Source organism: Anas acuta, chromosome 7 (genome assembly GCF_963932015.1).
Source record: "Anas acuta chromosome 7, bAnaAcu1.1, whole genome shotgun sequence".
Taxonomy (NCBI): Eukaryota; Metazoa; Chordata; class Aves; order Anseriformes; family Anatidae; genus Anas; species Anas acuta.
In genome coordinates this window covers 16220904-16238503 of record NC_088985.1, presented here as the reverse complement: position 1 = coordinate 16238503, position 17600 = coordinate 16220904, and the positions used below count along the sequence as shown (strand labels likewise).

Below are 17600 nucleotides of genomic sequence, written 5' to 3'. Positions count from 1 at the left end.
AAAAAAAAAAATCAAACACAACATAGCTCTACTTAAAGATTGCATTTTCATAATGACATCAGTGGAAGAATTCCAAAGAAACACTTCTCTTGTAATCCCATATCAAGTTCTGGAATGTGCAGCCTTAATCTTGCTTTGGTCCCAGTGCTTTTCCTTTACGTATGTCAGACGAACAGACAGGATATTTCTTGACTTTGTGTGGTAAATGAGCAGCAGCTTCATCTTGGAGTAGAACTGTGTTTTACTTGTTTTGTTTAAAACTGCACTTTGCACTATCCCAGTCCTACAAAGTCCTTGCTTCTGTATTTATAGTGCTACTCAGCTCTGGATAGTGCTGACAGTAAACTTGCCCCAAACAGTAAATGAAATAAAATATGCATATGATCCACTTAATATGCAATTAAACATTTTCCCTGAGCAATTAGCATCAAGACAACTAATAATTATCCCGTGCCACACTGCAAACATATTATGCACATTTATGTTGGATGACTTTGGTAATAAGTTATGAATAAAAATGTGCATATATACAAACATCTGAGTAAACATGGTATTATGCCAACGAAGTGTGTACTTTTCATATGAAAGTTTGTTTAATCTACCTAAAAGCAATGTTTTTTCTCCAGTGAATGTCAGAATTGACATTCCCATCGGATCATGGCCTGTGAATCACAGCGTTGCTTACCTGCTTGTGATTACACATGTAGCTTCTTGCTTCATCCTACTTGCACCGCAACAACAGAGCTTGGAGTTAGGAAATGCAGTTCTATTCCAGCAACTCTAAGTACCCGTGACCCAAAAAAAGGGTCTCCTGAAAACAAAGACTCAAAACCACTAAAAGTACAAAGGGGTTTTATCCAAAAAGTTTGAGCATCTTCTAAATACATGAAGAAAGCAAATACCAAGAAAACAAGGTAGGTGAAGAAAAGGTGAAAATAAGAAGTGAGAAGTGAGCAGAATTTGAGTTAAGCTGGGTACTTCGCTGTTTTTAAGCTGACCTCTGAATCAGTACCTAGAGGTGTACTTAAAGGGGTGAGATTCCTTGTGGGATTGCATGCTAATGGTGTGGCTAATGTGTAATTTAACTGCTTTGTCATCAGGCACAATGGATGATGGCGTGGTGGTTGATGGTGTAGCAGATAAATCACGATGATGATGGTAGGTCAGTGTTGCTAGGCTTACATGCATCCTTTTGTGACAGGTGAAGTACATGGGGAGCAATGGAGGTGCCTGGAAATGGAAGCGTCTGGGTTCTGTAGCTGCTGAAATGATCGGGGGTCTACCCATATCAAAAGGCCTGGTTTTAGGCTGTCGACAATAGTCTTGTGTGTCCATTAAACCTGGATTATGGTTGGCCAACCTTACCTCTGCAGGCACAGAGGCTTTAAATAGGTTCTGTTAAAAATGAAAGCTGAGCCTACAGAGAACTGGGAAATTCATCTGTGGTTTTGAGGTGCGGCTTTGCACCTTTCTCCAGGAGGCTGCTTTGGATATCTGTTGTACAACAGAAGGGGGCTTTTTGAATTGTTTTGGTGGATGTGTCTTGCCAACAGAACGCGAGTGTAGTTACATTTGTATGAAGTCAAGAAGGCCAGGGCAATTAAACAAAGCCCTTTCAGAAAAGGTGAGCACATCTATGGATTTCTGTGGTGTTTTTGGTATGTTTTTGTTTTTAGGCAGGGTTTCTTCTGCCATGCATGTTGAGCAACCTTCAATATGAAGAATATCTTGGATGATTTCTTGAATACTGCTGCAGCAACTTTAGTATATTGAAGCTTTGGTTTTGTTTCTAACATTTGCATTTTCATATGAAACATGTGAAGCCTGCTTTGAAATAATTTGAAATAGAATAGAGCTTGGCTTTAATTGCATTTCCCAGTTTGCAAGCAAAAGAGACTTTTGATGCCTGAAGTTGCATTTTGCTTCCTAAGCAGTAACTGTGAGTCCCCCTCTTCTAGGTTGTGTTGTTCTCCAGTTTGGATGAGCAGGAATATTCCCTTCAGTAACTTCTAAACTGTGTTTAGAAGACCACTACTAGCCTGTTACTTTGTGCATGTCTTCTTCATTACCGTGTTTGTTTACGAAGGTAGAGGTTAGCTTTTCGTCTGTTCAGTTCCATATGCTGTTGTGGTGACGAGGTCAGTCCTGAGGCACAAGAAGTGATGTGGGAGCTGTGTTCAAGTGAGATGCATGCTGTCCTGCAATGTACCCTTGCTTTTTGGTACAGTCTAATGAAAAAGTAATCTACTAACACAAGTTTGCATTACAGTTTGGCTGTATTTTTCAGGGTGGGGAGGAGGAATCAAGTTTTACGTTTTTATACTTAATGGCTTTAAAACAAAAAAAAGTTGTTTTAGGGATCATACATGGGATTTTTAGCTGAAAAACAGTGCAAAAGCTAGGAGTAACTTGGTTGGCTCTGCACATCTTTCATCTCAGGATCGATGGGCACTGGATAGAGTCCCCACCTGTTTAGGAACTGTAACTTCCTTACAGGCTGACGTAGAGCTCCACAAAGTGGCGGACTGCTCCCTTGCCTGCTGCCATTTGCAGCAGTTAGGTCCGTTTGTATGCGCTTTCAGGGGTTTCCTACAACAATTGGATTTCCAGTTCTTAGGATGCCTGAGGAGTGCTCCATGAACGGTGGTCCTCACGTGTGTGCTCTCACCATCTCCTTCACCCATCATATATCAGTTGCTCCATGTGTGCGCACAAAGGGAAGGGCAGGGACCTGCATGAATGGGTTGCAAGCTCTGAATCCTAGTACCACTGTTGCAGTTAAATGCCTTTAGGGGTGGAGATCCAGGCAGACACAAATGCCTTCATGCTTCTCAGTTTTGGGTAATTTTAGTTACCTCAGAGTTATGCTGCATATCATAATTTCCATACATCTGTACCCCATGGAAGTATGGGAGAAGGATGTGAGCAGAGGAGAAGCCACTTTGTAATAAGGATATAAGACATCTATAGCTCAAAAGCAAACATGACTGTGTTCTAGCAGTGTATATCCTCTTTTGGGGGAAGAGGAGAAGCTCCAGACTACAGCTTTTCCTCCACATGCTGTTTATGTATAGTTCATTGACTTTAATCTTTAATATTAAAACTTTTTCTTTTCCTTGGAACTGTTCTTACGTTGTTTTTTTCGTTGTGCTTTCTGAACCTGTAGGTCCTACAGTCACATTTGTAGCATGGCTGATGTTTTCATGCTTCCGCAGTAATAGCCTGTGTGCATGTTTGGGCAGTTGTCATTAAAAAGTTGACTTAAAAATTAAAGTTTAGCTTACTTTGTAATCCCTAGTTCCTGAAACACAGCATTTTTTTCCCTGATGTGTAAAGTGAACTTTTATTTTCTCCCGCAGAACTGGTGCAGGAAGGGAATTGGAGCTGAAGGTACTGGTAATGCCTTGCCTTGCTTATGACCAGAGCAACTGTTTCAGTAGTTGAGACTAGAAATTACTATCTGTCTCTCATTCATTTTTTTGTTTCTTGGTATTAATAATAGTAGTTAAAATGTTTAGAGATGATAATGGTGGTAGTTCTTACTCAAGGACTTCGTTTTTTGAAATTAGGATATGATTGTCAAAAAAAAAAAAAAAAGACCACCACCACTAACCCAGCTCCAAAACGAAGATGGCTAGCCATTGAAGGTAAAGAGTGAGATCAAAACAGTGGATCCCTAGCGAAGGTCACAGCAGTTCCCATTTGCCTCTATCCTGTTAACCTTGAAATGGCTTGTGCTGTTTCTATTCATGGGATAATAGAGATCTAAAATTGGTGTATTGCATATGGATGTGTCTCCTAGCAAGTTGTCAGATGCTGTTGAGGCCTTTCAGAAAAGGCATTGTGAGAGCTGCAAATAAGAAACTTGAGGCTTTTGGATTGCTGTTGAAACTTATTTTTTGGGAAGTATACATGAAACTTCTTAGTTCTCTTAGTGTGCATAACATTTAATGGGACTAGGACTTAAAACCGTAATTGTTTATATACAGCTAATGTCTAGCAGTTTTAAACAGATTGTCTGAAATCTTCAGAGTGCTATAGCAATGCAAATAATAATCTACTTGCTTTCAGTGGGATTTATAGTTGTGGGTAACTTCACATACTTGAAAATAAAGACTTTTCAGGACTTAAGATGTGACTTTTGGGGCTGCAGACTGTTAGAACATCGAATGCTCTAAGACTTCCATGGGAATTATAAATTAGAAGAACACGCAGATTCCTCCAGCACATGAACTACTGTAGGGAAAAAAATATTTTGAGATAGACTTTTGAGGCAAACTTATTTTGGCATAAGTTAACCAAAAACCAGCAGAATTTTAGCCGTGGATTAATTTTATGCAGTGGCAAAGCATGTTAGTTTCTCAGAATAGACGGATGTGATTCACTTAAAAACAAGTAAATCACACTTACTGCTTTCATAAGGACAAATTCTGCTAGCATTAAGATGAAGTTTTCGCTTAAGTACAGATGATGCACTAGTTGAACTACGTGCTAACACCGCTGTTACAATTTCTGGACAAAGAAGGCAGTAAGGAAAGTGGGTCCTTAATGTTTCACAGCTTGTAAAATATTCCAGGTAGTTGCAACTTTTTTTTTTAATCAATTATAAAACACTTCCTGAGGTCACCAAAACCCATGTTTCTAATTTGGTTTTAGCTTTTATCAGTAGCACAAACTCCCTGGATATTTTTTTTTCTGAAAGTGATTGAAATGATTAAACAATGATCAAAATGTAGATGTACATACCTCTATTAGTGAAAAAGATCTTAAACATTAGTACATGCATGCATAATTACTGTCTAAAATGGGTTTGAAACCAGATCTTTTAAGTTACAGATTGAGTTGTGCAGGAGGAACTCCATTGTGGCATCCAAACTCCACTGCTCTGCATGCGAGGCCGTGCCAGTCTGTGGACTGGCTGGCATCCTTTGGCCCCGGTGTTCCTTGTGAAGCCCGTGGCTGTTCCTAATTACGGCAGTTATTCCAACAGACTTGGAAACACTGATCTCTGCTCATTAATTCTCCATTCTTCCTGCTCCCCCAGATGTTGAAGTCAGATGATATTTTTTGATTCCTCATGGTGGATTATGTCACTCGTGCATCTTTTCTCGTATTAGGTGGGTGGTTGTTTTGCCTTCCTTTCCTATCCTGTACCCAATGCAGGCGGAGGATAAGCTGTGGTGCTCTCCTCCACCTCAGCTGCTGCACTGGCTTGCAGACCTTTCTTCCCATGTCGCTGTGACTTGGTCTGCTGTTGGTGCCTTCCTGCTCTGTGTGGTGGGGTAACAGCAGAGAACTCGTCTTCCCCTCTCAGGTTGAGGATGTGCACTCAAGTGATACCTTTAACAGCTTTGCACTGCACTCCTGATGAAAGGCAATACCTTTCAGGTTTAACTATCTCGTGCTCTTCGCCCTTTTTCTAGGTATTTAATGGCAGAAGTTGGAATATGGTGTTTGTGAGGGTTGTTTGTATTAGGTGTCATTATTAATATTTTTTAGCATAAAAATTTCTTTGTGTACACAGCATACAAAACGTCTGTTTGGAGTAAATGAGCTGCAGACCTTATTTTTTTCCTTGATTTTATTAGTGCCCTTTTTAGGAAGGTGATGATGCATTTATGAGATCAGAGCAAGGTTTGTATAGTGCCTAAAGCAGACACTGGCTGGGACCTGCTAAATATTCTGAGGTAGTCTATTTAGGAAGCCAGTGTTTTTGAAACATTACCTGCATGGCTCTTCTGGTTCACACAGGCTTTTATGACACTGTTCTGATCAACTGCAGTGGGTGATTGTTTACAGGAATGATCTTGCCTTTGCATTTTGTGCCTGAAGGGAAGGGGAAATACATTTGAGACTTCCTATTGTGAATGTTTAAAACAACGCCTGGTTTATTTAACACTTGTGCTGTATTTGTAGCAGGATTAAATAGCTATCACCTACCAAAAGCTAATAATTCATTTGTCATCGCCAAGCAATACACTCACAAATTTGGAACAGATTGTGTTTCAGAAACTCCAGTTCCACATTCTACGTTACAATCCTTTCTTGCTTATTGGAGGAATGTCGTGTCGCAGTGTGTGCATCACAGGGGTTCTGACCCAAAATTACTGGTGACAGTGAAATTACCATGATATGGCACTGGCTTGTAAGGCTATTTACAGGACAGATGGGCTGCAGTAGTTGAAGTGTGAAGTTTTTAAAGGGTGGGTTGGCTCTGATTGTTGAATGCATTGTGTTAAAGTATTGTTCAATTTCTAATTGGGAAGGAAAACAATCAGTTGACAGTTGCTGAATTGTTTGTCTGTTGTTGCTCTGTATTAGATTTAAAAACCAAGTTAAAATCTGACTGCCTAGCTGCTTTTTTTTTTTACAAAGCTTCAGTTTCTGAAGGCAACTGCGTGTTGGCATAGTGTGTGGATTTTCTGCATATTTACCCCTACTGCAATTGTAAATACACTGTTACTGGAACAGGGCGGCCTTCTAAATTTGGATATACAATTTCTAGCGATCTAGAAAACCAAAACCTTCTGACAGACATGATTTAGCTTGTTCTCCAAGTTCAGTTGGATGAGAAGTTCTCCTCAGCTTATTAGCTCTGTGGAAGAAACAACAGGATGTTACTGGAGAAGCATTGCTCAGACCTGTATTCAGGGACAGAGCAGACAACAAAACCTTAAAGTTTTGGCAACAAAATCACTAATGTGATTCTGAAAAATGAGATAGGAAAAAAAAAAAATAAACTCAGATGGAATAGCAAGAAAAATACTGATTTATTTAGTGTAAAATGTTACTGTGTTGAATAACCGAAGTAGTGCCTGCTTCCTTACCCGGGATGGGCTGAGGCGGGAGCAGGTTTGTTGCCATGGCCAAAATCCCAGTCATGGTCCTCAAATCCCACTCACGGTCCTCAGCTCCCAGCACATTGACTGCTTGCTTTTGGAAGTTTCTGCCCCTCCCAAATGCTGCTTGGGGGACATCCACCCGTCACCTGTTTCCCCCTCAGTGCCTCCCATCCCGTACTTAGCCTCTTGCTGCTTTCACTGCTCTTCTGCAGCCTTCTCCCAGGCCTCCGTGAGTTGTGTACTTGCCCTTCTGGCACCCATTAATGTTGTGACCCCATGGGTGTGGGAAGATTGCGACAGTGGGTTTGTAGGATTCTGTAATGCACAAGGACTCGAAGGCTTTTGTTTCTTGAATTTCTTCATTGCCAGTTGCTGCAAATCACTGCTGGTAAAGCAAGTATACACTTGTGATTGTTTACCTAAGCGCCTGCCTGCATGTGCTGTTTTGAAGGGCAGCTCTCGCCGAACCCCTCCCAGGGGCTAACCTGGGCCTCCTCAGCTGTGGGGCAGGACTCAGCTGTGTCACAGAGCCTGGCCTCAGCCAGGCATCCCCAGCAAGGGCCTGTCCCATTCTGCAGGTCTCACGTGGAGAAGTTCTTGCAGGAGAGCTTTGGCAGAGAAGCTCATCTCGGAGTAGAAAGCAAGCTGCTCTTGGATGTAGGGAGATGTACGGGGATCGGATGCTAGTTCCTAGTACAGCCAGTAGCTGGTGGCGATTCCTGCTTTCCTAGCCCATCAGTTGGTTATCACAGCTCCTCTGTTCGGTGCCCATCAGGGAGATCTGGGGCTCCCAGCTGTGCTTGTCAAGGATGCCCTGATTCCCAGGCCAGCCAGCGCACCGTGTCAGTGGTTTGACACTTCTGGCTGCTTCAGCAGCGAATTACTGGCCAGGCGAGTTTCTGTAAGAGATGAAATGGAATTAACCTCGATGTTGACTAACAGTTGTGTTACAGAGGATAATGATACTTGATTACTATGTTTTAGGTGGGAAACTAGTGATTAGGGCTTGAAAAATGATACAGGTAGGAGATGAGCTTCTTTGTTTTATATGCTGACAAAGACTTTTTATGGTTCATCCTAATTGAGTCAGTTGCGGGACAAAAATACCACTAGTATGACTGCAGTGCTGCTTTAGCTATGCAAGTTCAAGTAGCATGAGGCTTTACTTAGTGTGCTGACAGGAACGTCTGTATTAACTAACGTCAGTAGCTCAGAGATCAGACCTAGTAATGTTCACAGTTATTAATGTAAATGGCTCCTAAATATATACAGGAGCCTGTAAGTTTCTTGAAAACCTATGTGTGAAGTGACAGGATTTGCAAGCTCTCTATTACTGCATTTGGTATGGGAACATCAGTCTTTGGAGCCTTGAACTGCCAACAACCTTTGTCCTTTATTTTACCTTCAGTTAAAAAAAAAAAAAGGGGGGGGGGAGAATAAGGGGATTGAAATAGGAAAGTACATGAATGTTGGCTAATGGCCATGTCTTTCCTAAGTCTTGGAAAGATAAATGAGAGTGTGGACCTGGATTTGTTTCATTGCATGAATGATATGTGATGTTTTGTAAATAATTTATCAGAGCAAGCATTTCTGAAATGGCTAAAGCACTGTGATATCAAAGGAAAAGAGAACAGTATCATTGCCAAGATGAGGCTTTTACTGGCTTCCACTTAAATAAATAAATATCTTAAAATTATCTGTGTTAAACATTTCTTTAAGTTAAGAAATTTTCACAGGATGGTCTAAGTGAACAGATAGCTCTGAACCATTTTCCTACTGCTTTTTATTGAGGTCTGAATGATAAAACAAAAAGCTAATTTTTAGTAGTGTATGTATTTTTTTTCAGGTTAATACCATTTTCATGTAAATACATCTTAAAGTGATAATGATGGGACAGATAATTTTAATCATGATCTCTTACAGGCAAGAATTGTAAGGTGTTTTCCTTTATCTGTAGGTATGTTACTTTAAACTGACAGGTAGAAAACTGCGGGTATGAATGTGTCTTCCCCTATCTGGGAAGGTGCTTGTTATTACTTCGAGTATCCCACTGAAGAAATAGTTGTACCTAGTTTTACTTGTTACAGACCTGTTTATAGACTCTCAATTACTACTGATTTACGTATTTGGATGATGCAGGTAACTAGTTTGACTGAAAATCTCTGAGAATTTCCCATTGGGAGAATTGGGAAGTAAATTTGTTGGTTTTAATTTTTTTTTTTTTTGCGGAAAGCTGTGTGTCAATTGCAGGTATTGAAAGGTTTGCGTGTTGGTTCTGTTCTGATTGCATGAGATAGTTGATGGGACTCATCATGCTGGAACAAACAGCTGATCTACTGAAACCAGTGTTTTTAACCTAAACTGGTAGTTTGAGAGAGAGGCACAAGGAAGCTCCATTGGACAGAATTAGATGAACTATGTCTTAACATTGACATGAGTACACGTACTCCTTTAGAAAGGAACTATTCAGCTGTAATAAAAACTAGTTTGTGTCTTAATCTTTGAAGTACTATGACAGCTGAACCAATGATTTTTTTGTGTTCTGGAGTTGAAATAGTATATTTAAGAACAATGTCCTAAAATTATTATTTTTCCTGTTATTTTTTAACACTAATCTCACGTTAGAGATGTTTGTATGGGTAAGTACATAAAGTGGCTAAGTACGGGTTAACTTCTGGTTTTGAAACAGGTTAAGATGATAAATCTTATTCAAAAGCAAGTAAATTTGTAATTAATACATAATACAACAAAATGACAATTAAAAGTGATTCTCTGAACTCAAGTATATGGGAGACAAAAGGCCCCTGAGAAAGGTTTGCCTCTATTTGTAGTTTTTAGGTAACTTTTTTCTTGTTTAATAAAGCTAACAACGCCTGTTTGTTTTTTAAATCTAGCCACGAGCTGATCCCATCCCGATATGTAGCTTTTGTTTGGGAACGAAAGAATCAAATCGTGAAAAAAAACCTGAAGAGCTGTTGTCTTGTGCAGACTGTGGCAGCAGTGGTAAGTTGGACGAATTTACAAACATTATAAATATTAATCTATAAATCTGTTTTTAAATTAGTAAAGTGTTTTCAATGTGAGAATGTCATTCTCTCTTTGGACATACATTGAGAGTTAATTGAGTGGAAGAGGCAGGTTTTTTAATAAAATTCTGTCAGACAGCAATCAATGAGTTGTTTGAATTCATTTGTAGGCCCAAAGTGTAGATGTGCTGAGGAAATACATAAGGGAATGGTACTTGCAGAATGCTGGAATGGTGTGATTTTTTTTTTTTTTTGGGGGGGGGGGGGGGGGGGGGATGTCTATGCTTGATTTGAAAACTCAGTTTTGATCTGTGCCTGCAAATGATCGTCAGGAATTCTGTACTCATTTGCAGCACTTAAGATGTTGGGGAAGAATGAAAAATAAAGACAACTGTGTAGCAGTCTTTGCTGTTACGTATCTTCGGTATCCAGTTAATTTTCTTGTAAAATTCTTTTGTTACGCAAGTGGTAATTTGTGTAGTGTTTAAAATAACCTACTCAAGCTGTTAGGAGAAACATCACATTTGTGTTTCACTCAACAGAAAATGTGTGTGGTTTTGAGGGGAAAAAGGGAGTTGTAAGAAGAACAAGTCTTTTGGCTAGTAACAGGAAAATCACTGAATCTGGGAAATATTTTACAAGTACAAAGAAGTCTGGCAGTTAATGAGCTAGATGTTTGCTTCCCTGTGAAGTTACATAAATAAAGCAGAACTTTGCCATTTTCTTCAACTTTTTTTTTACACTACTTTTTTCTTCATATTCTTCAGCTAATGTGAGAAGCCAGCTTCCCCTTTGAATGGTTTCCATTACCTTGCAGAAAGTGTTTATAAAAATGGGATGAATTTTTATATCAAGAACTTTTTTGTCAGAGTGCATAGGATGGTTTTTTATATTGGATCCTTATTTTCCCCCTTCTAAGAAAGTGACCCTGTTTGATAAAACAGGGCTATACTTCACTGCCTGTTCCCTGAAAGGTGTTTGCGTGGGTGGTGGTAGAGCTGATCCAGTAGTAGGTATGGGAACAGGTATGTAGGCAAACCAGAGGCCACCACTTGATAGACACAATGAAGTGACCATCCACTTACACGTACCTTGCTGCTGTGCACTGGAGCTGCTCTTGCTGACCCTGTGCAGCTGATCTGAATGCAAGTGCTTCCAGCAAAGTGATTGTCTGGCTTAATTTTGAAACCATCTGGGTTAATTTTGGAATCTGTAGCACACTGTTGCTTTGAGCACTGACGGCACATGGATGATACCAAGCATGTTCTTGGCTTAGGTTATTGCGGATTCACAGGGGGATTTGGCTATGAAACTCATGAAGACCTTGTTAGAAAAAGCTTTATGGCATATAGCTGGCCTAACTGTCGAGTTTGGGTTTTGAAAATCCTCTGATCAGTTCAGCTATTCTAAAAGAAAATCCCATGTAAAAAGGGCTTTATATCGGAAGAGGAGTTACTTGACCAGTAGAGCTTGTCACTTGGGTGGACTGCTCTTGTTAGCTGTGTCATTAAAAGAATTTTTGCCCACGTAAGCTACTGCTGCTTAAGGAAGTACTTTCAGCAAAGACTTCTGCAGTGGAGATCATCCCATCCCATCTCACAAACACACTAGCACTACTGCTTCTTAAAGGCACAACCTGCAGTGTGCTACCCCTTCTTCTGCCCTGGAGCCCGTGGTGGCATGAGAGCTGGACTGAGGAACAAATGTAGTTGAAAGATGGCAAGTTGGATTGGTTCCCTGATGGAAGTTCCCTGCTCTGCCATACAACTTTCTGCGTCAGAATGAAAATGAGGGAAGTGCTTGGGTGGTAAATGAGTAGGGCCATTGGTGCTCTTGAGAAGGATGTAAGTGAAAATATTGTTTCAGTGTTTTTAAATTCAGAGTATATATCTCTCACAATTTTGTAGGTGTGCTGCTGAAGATGGTTAATCTTTTGGTACTGTGATAGCTATATAAGTACTCAAGTAAAAGCAAACCAGTATGGAACAAAAACATATTTTCAGTTAATCGGGGTATGCTTTTCATTGTGTGCTTCTGAATCCATCACCCTGGACAGATTATTTTTATTCTAACCAGTTTGTTTTCTAGTATATTTAAACGATTAAACAGTGAAATAAGGAAGTGGCTTTACACTGAACCCCTTAGACTTGTTAAATGGCTTTCCATATGGCTTACAGGATTCCTGCACTTTCCAATCTGTGTTCTAGTATTTGGAAGTTAAATAGGATTTGTGCTTGGTTAGACTGTGGTACGCAAAGTTTACATTAATCAGGTGACCTCAGATAACAGCTCTTCTGTTATGGAGTAATCCCTGGTAAGTCTGAGGGCTCTGGAACTGCAGAAGCCTTGACTTTCATGGATCAGCTTCCCTTCGAATTAACACTGATACATTCTCTCTGCCTCATTAAGAGTGAATTATCTTTAATTAGTTCCTCAGATGTATTATATATGAAGAATGAAATGTTGAGACTGCCAATCAGATATCTGCATGGTTAAACTTTAGCTACTGATGCCTAACTAAAAGAAAAACCAATTTCAGTGCAGTATATAAATAATAAAACTTCATTCGAGTAGAGGTTATTGTAATTGGATTTGTAATTTTGCACACTGCAGTATGTCTCAAAGCTGGTCTTACTGTATAAGAAACATAAAAGAAAATGCATATTGTGCACAGCAAGCAAATTGTTGTTCAGTTGATCAGAGATTAAATTGCAGTGCCCACTACTGGCACGTCTGCTTTGCCTTAGGTTTTTTGTTTCAGTTGCTTATGGTTCTTCAGGTAATGCTTCTGCATTCTGAAAGCAGAAACTATCTGGGTATTTGCACACCCCTCTAATACCGCTCTGATTTTGTGATATAATCTATTTGGGTAGTGAAAATGAAATGCATTGCTGTGTCTCCTTTCACGGGGTGTTTCCTAAGGGAGTAAGATGAGGGATGTCAGATAAGAGAAAACAAATCCTATTACAAAAGCAAACATTGTTCCTTCCTTTTTCCTGCCTATTTTTCCTTGTTATCTTTTGATTTTGAAAAATCAATAGACTTGAACTGGAATCAAACTCTACCTCTGTTTGCACAATCAAGAGGTGCAGAAGCAACTGAAGAGCTGCTGCTGGCAGATTTTTGAAAGGGAGAATGAAGTTTGAGAAAGAAAGGGGAAAAGTAGAGTTACTGGGAAACTATAATAAATACTTAAGAGCAACTAAAAAGCACAAACCAAAACAACAACAACAAAAAAAATACAAGAAGAACAATGGTTGGTTTTATTATTCCAAATAAGTATTATGGTAGGCTGAGAAGGCAGGAGGGTTAGTGAGCAAATGTGGATAGGGGAAGCTGGAGAGCAGAACAACAAGGTTTTAGTCAGTTCAAGAGGAACAGGGACAGGAGATGTTTGGAAAGCCACCTGTGGAGGCTGCTTTACTAAGGGAGATCAGGATGTGCCTGAAATGTAGGAGCTCACAATGGAGCAGGGGGATGTGGCCTGGAGGCAACTGCAGCCCATGGAGAGCAGGAACAGGCTCTGGTCCAGAGCTGCAGCCCATGGAGAGGAGCCTACACAAGAGCAGGTGATCTGGTGGCAGCCTGCGGGGGACCCATACTGAAGCATCTGTTCCTGCAGGATGGGCCCTGTGGTGTGGACCCCTATTGGAGTAGTTCTTAAGCTGCAGTCTGAGGGAAGCTTGTGCTGGATCAATTCAGGAGGGACTGTATCCTGTGAGATGTGCCCTGTGCCAGAACATGGGGAAGAGACCATCCATGAGGAGGCAGAGAGGAGGTGTTACGGACTGACTGCAACCCCCATTCCCTTCAGTTGCACGGGGGAAGGATGTAGAAGAGAGTAGGTGTTGGGGAGAAGGTGTTCTCAGTTTCCTTATAGTTCTCATTGCTCTGGTCTGTGATCAATAGGCATATAATATATATTAATATATAGTGTAATGTTTGTTTTATTAATCTCCCTTATGCAGAGTCTCTTTTGCTTGTGGCAGCAGTTGGTGTGTGATCTCCCTGTCCTTATCTCAACCCATAAGCTTTTCTCATTGTTCTGTCCTTCTGAGGATGGGGAATGAGAGAGCGGCATGGTGATGCTTGGCTGCCTATTGGTATTGAACTGGTACATAAGGGAATATAGAAATTGTCTTTTACTCTTGTTTACTGCCATATGTGGGAGGAGGTTTGTTAGTTGGTAAAATGAACTGCTAAGAATTCTGTAGCTAGAAAACCATACTGGATGCCCAAGTTAGATGCCCAAGATAGATGCCTTTCTCCTTGTAGTTAAGTTCACCCTAGTTAATAATGCTTTCTACCTAACAAGTTATTGAACAAATTTTTCTTTGCAAATTACTTAATAGATTTGTTTCCAACACTTGTATGTCAAAGTTAAAAATGACATGATATTAGTGGGTCTAATCCAGCACTGTAAGTAATTGTTGCCAGTAGTGTAACACTCCTCACTTAAAAGACTGGTGTTTTGTCAGATCCTTTGAAGAACATACAAGAGTCGAATTTGCAATGAGGAAACAGAAGTGGACTTCTTAAAGGAGTTCTCTTCACTCAGGAGTGAGACATTGTTTTAACTTCCCGATCTCACCTATTTTTACCACATGAACATATTGCAAGTCTTCACCTTTGCTAACTGGGGTGGACAAGAAGATTTTAAAGCGTTTGATTATTTTATTTTTTTAAGGTTGAACTAAACATATATATGTATTCCTGGTGGGAATTGGCAGCTTTTGAAGGTTGAAGTTACCTGTAATCTGTTAAGTTAGTAATATATTGATGTTGCTGAGGCTTAAAAGAAAGTCATAGAATCATTTAGGTAGGAAAAGACCTCTAGGATATCTAGTCCAGCCTTTAACCTAGCGCTGGCAACTCCACCGTTAAACCATGTCAGTAAGCACTACAGCTACATGTTTTTTGAAGACCTCCAGGGCTGGTGACTCAACTATTCTGCTGGGCAGCCTGTTCCAATATTTGACAACTGTTTCAGTGAAGAAATGTTGGTGGTGTGTTTATGTGGCAAGGTTTTGCTAGCAGGGGGCCATAGGGGTGGCTTGTGTGAGAACAATCCAGAAGCTGCTCCATGGTAGGTAAGGGCCCTGCTGCTGACCAGAGCTGAGCCAATACATGATGATGTTTGTGCCTCTGTGAGAGCAGACTTGAGAAAGGGGAAAAACAAAACAAACAAACTGCTGGGAACAGAAGCTGGGAGAGAGAAAGGAATGAGAAACAGCCTTACAGATGCCAAGGTCAGTGAATATGGAGGGGGAAAGGTGCTCCAGGCACCAGAGCAGAAGTCCCCTGCGGCCTGTGGTGAGGACCATGGTGAAGCAGGATGTCCCCCTGCAGCCCATGGAGTACCACGGTGGAGCAGGGTTCCACGCTGCAGCCGGTGGAGGAGTCCCTGATGGAGCAGGTGCACCTGCACTGAAGAAGACTGTGGCCTGTGGAGGACCCCTGCCGGAGCAGGTTCTGGGCCAAGCTGCTACCCATGGAGAAGAGATGATGCAGGAGCAGGGGATCTGGGGGGAGCTGCTGCATGTGGGGAACCTGTGTTGGAGCAGCTAGCTGCTGGGGGATGGACCTCATGGTACGGAGCCATACCTGGAGCTACGTGTGGGAAACCTACACCATATCAGCTCAGGAAGGACGACGGCACCCCCTGGGAGGGACCCCACAGGGGTTAGGAGCAGAGAGTGACTGGAGGAGCAGTGGAGACAAAGCGCTACAGACTGACCGCAGCCCCTGTTCCCTGTTACCCTGCACTGCTTGGGGCGAGGAGGTGGAAGAGGGTGGGTGGGGAGAAGGTGTTTTTGTTTTTTTCCCTTTGTTTTACACTTGTTTAGCTTGTTAATAATAGGAAATAAATCTTACTATTCTCTTTGCTCTGAGTCTGTTTTGCCTGTCACAAGCGTTGTTGAGCGATCTCCCTGCCCTTACCTTAACCCTTGAGCCCTTTGCATTGTCCTCCTTCCCCTTTGAGGAGGAGGAGTGAGAGAGGGGCTGAGGTGGAGCTCATCTCTCCACCTGAGTAAAGCCATCATAAACGTTTTCTAATATCCAACTGAAGCCTTTTCTAGCACAACTTGCGCCCATTTCCCCATCTTACCACTTAGTGCTTGGGAGAAGAGACTGATCCCCACTTTGCTATAGTCTCCTTGAAAGCAATTGGAGAGGATACCTGCGATGAGGTCTCCACTGACTCCTTTTCTCCAGCTTAAGTAACTTCAGATCCCTCAGCTGCTCCTCGTAAGACTTGTTCTCTAGGCCCTTCACTGGGTTTGTTGTCCTTCTTTGGACATGCTCCAGCACCTCCATGTCCTTCTTGTAGTGGGGGGCCCAGAACTGAACACAGTACTTGAGTGGGGCCTCAGCAAGACCAAGTACAAAGGGGGACAATCAATTTCCTAGTCCTGCTGGCCACACTGGTTCTGACACAAGCCAGGATGCTGTTGGCCTTCTTGGTAACCTGAGCACACTGCTAGCTTGTGTTCAGCCAGCTGTCAACCAACACCCCCGCTCCCTTTCTGCAGGGCTTTCCAGCTCCTCTTCCCTCAGCGTGTAGTGCTGCAAGAGGTGGTTGTGCCCCAAGTGCAGGACCCTTTGGCCTTGTAGAACTTCGTACACTTGGCCTTGGTCCAGCATGTCCAGATTCATCTGCAGAGCTTTTTAACTCCTGCGCAGATTTACCCTTGAGCAGATAAACACTCACGGCCAACTTGTTTTTTAATGTGAACTTAAAGTCAAGTGATTGAACCAGAAGAAAGTACCATATCAATCTGGAGAGTGATAGAAAGTTACTGGAGTACTATGTCCAGTTCTGGGTTCCCAGTACAAGAGGGACTTGGACATATTGGAAAAAGTCCTGTGGAGGGCCATCAAGATGATGGAGGGACTGGAGCACTTCTATGAGGAAAGACTGAGAGAGCTGGGGCTGTACAAGCAGCAGAAGAGAAGGCTCCAGGGGGTCTTCTCTGTGTCTGTAAATACCTGAAGGGAGGATGCGGCCAGGACAGAGCCAGGCTCTTCTCAGTGTTGCCCAGTGCTGGGACAAGAGGCAATGTGCACAAACTGGAGCACAGGAGGTTCCCTGTGAACATCAGGAAGCAATTCTGTGCTGTGTGTGTGTGACTGAGTGCTGGTACAGGTTGTCCAGAGAGGTTGTGAAATTTCCTTCTTGGAGGTTTTCAGAAACTGCCTGGATGTGGTCCTGGTTACCCATGTCTATGTATACCCCTGCTTGGGCAGAGTGTTGGACCAGACAACTGACCTCCAAAGGTCCCTCACAACCTCATCCTTCTGTGATTCTGTGGTGAAGACCTCTTGGCAGATACATCTGCTTCTGAATATACAGGAGATAGTATGTTCTCTCTCTTCAGATCAGTCAGTGCTGAGATTATAGGGATTTTAGAGCCAAAACCATGCTTTCCCTCTTGAGCAATTTTACAGGTATTTTCTTTACATTTGAGGGTCACAAGGACTCAGTTTAATGGACTACAGAAATTGGTTTAACTATAGAAGTAGTTTAAAATATAAGTCACGTATAGAAGCAAAGCCTGCGTTGACTGCTACTTAATGACTGTTAGGCATAACCCACTTTTTGTTAATGTTGTGTTTTTCCTATACAATCTTGTGTCCAAAATGAAGAATATAACTCTTACCAGCTAGTAAAGAAAAATACCATACTGTATTTGGAAATTTAAAAATCTGTGCTGTTTCCAGTAGCACATAC

General features: G+C 41.6%; 1 protein-coding gene across 7 annotated transcripts in view; it reads left to right on the top strand.

The window, feature by feature from the left end:
* KAT6B (lysine acetyltransferase 6B) overlaps nt 1-17600 on the top strand; it is a 111508-nt gene that overhangs the window by 43767 nt on the left and 50141 nt on the right. For all 7 annotated transcript variants that reach the window (XM_068687764.1, XM_068687761.1, XM_068687766.1 and 4 more), the window contains one exon: nt 9737-9845. In XM_068687764.1, coding sequence (XP_068543865.1) covers nt 9737-9845 — 109 coding nt within the window. The remainder of the gene's footprint in view (nt 1-9736; nt 9846-17600) is intronic.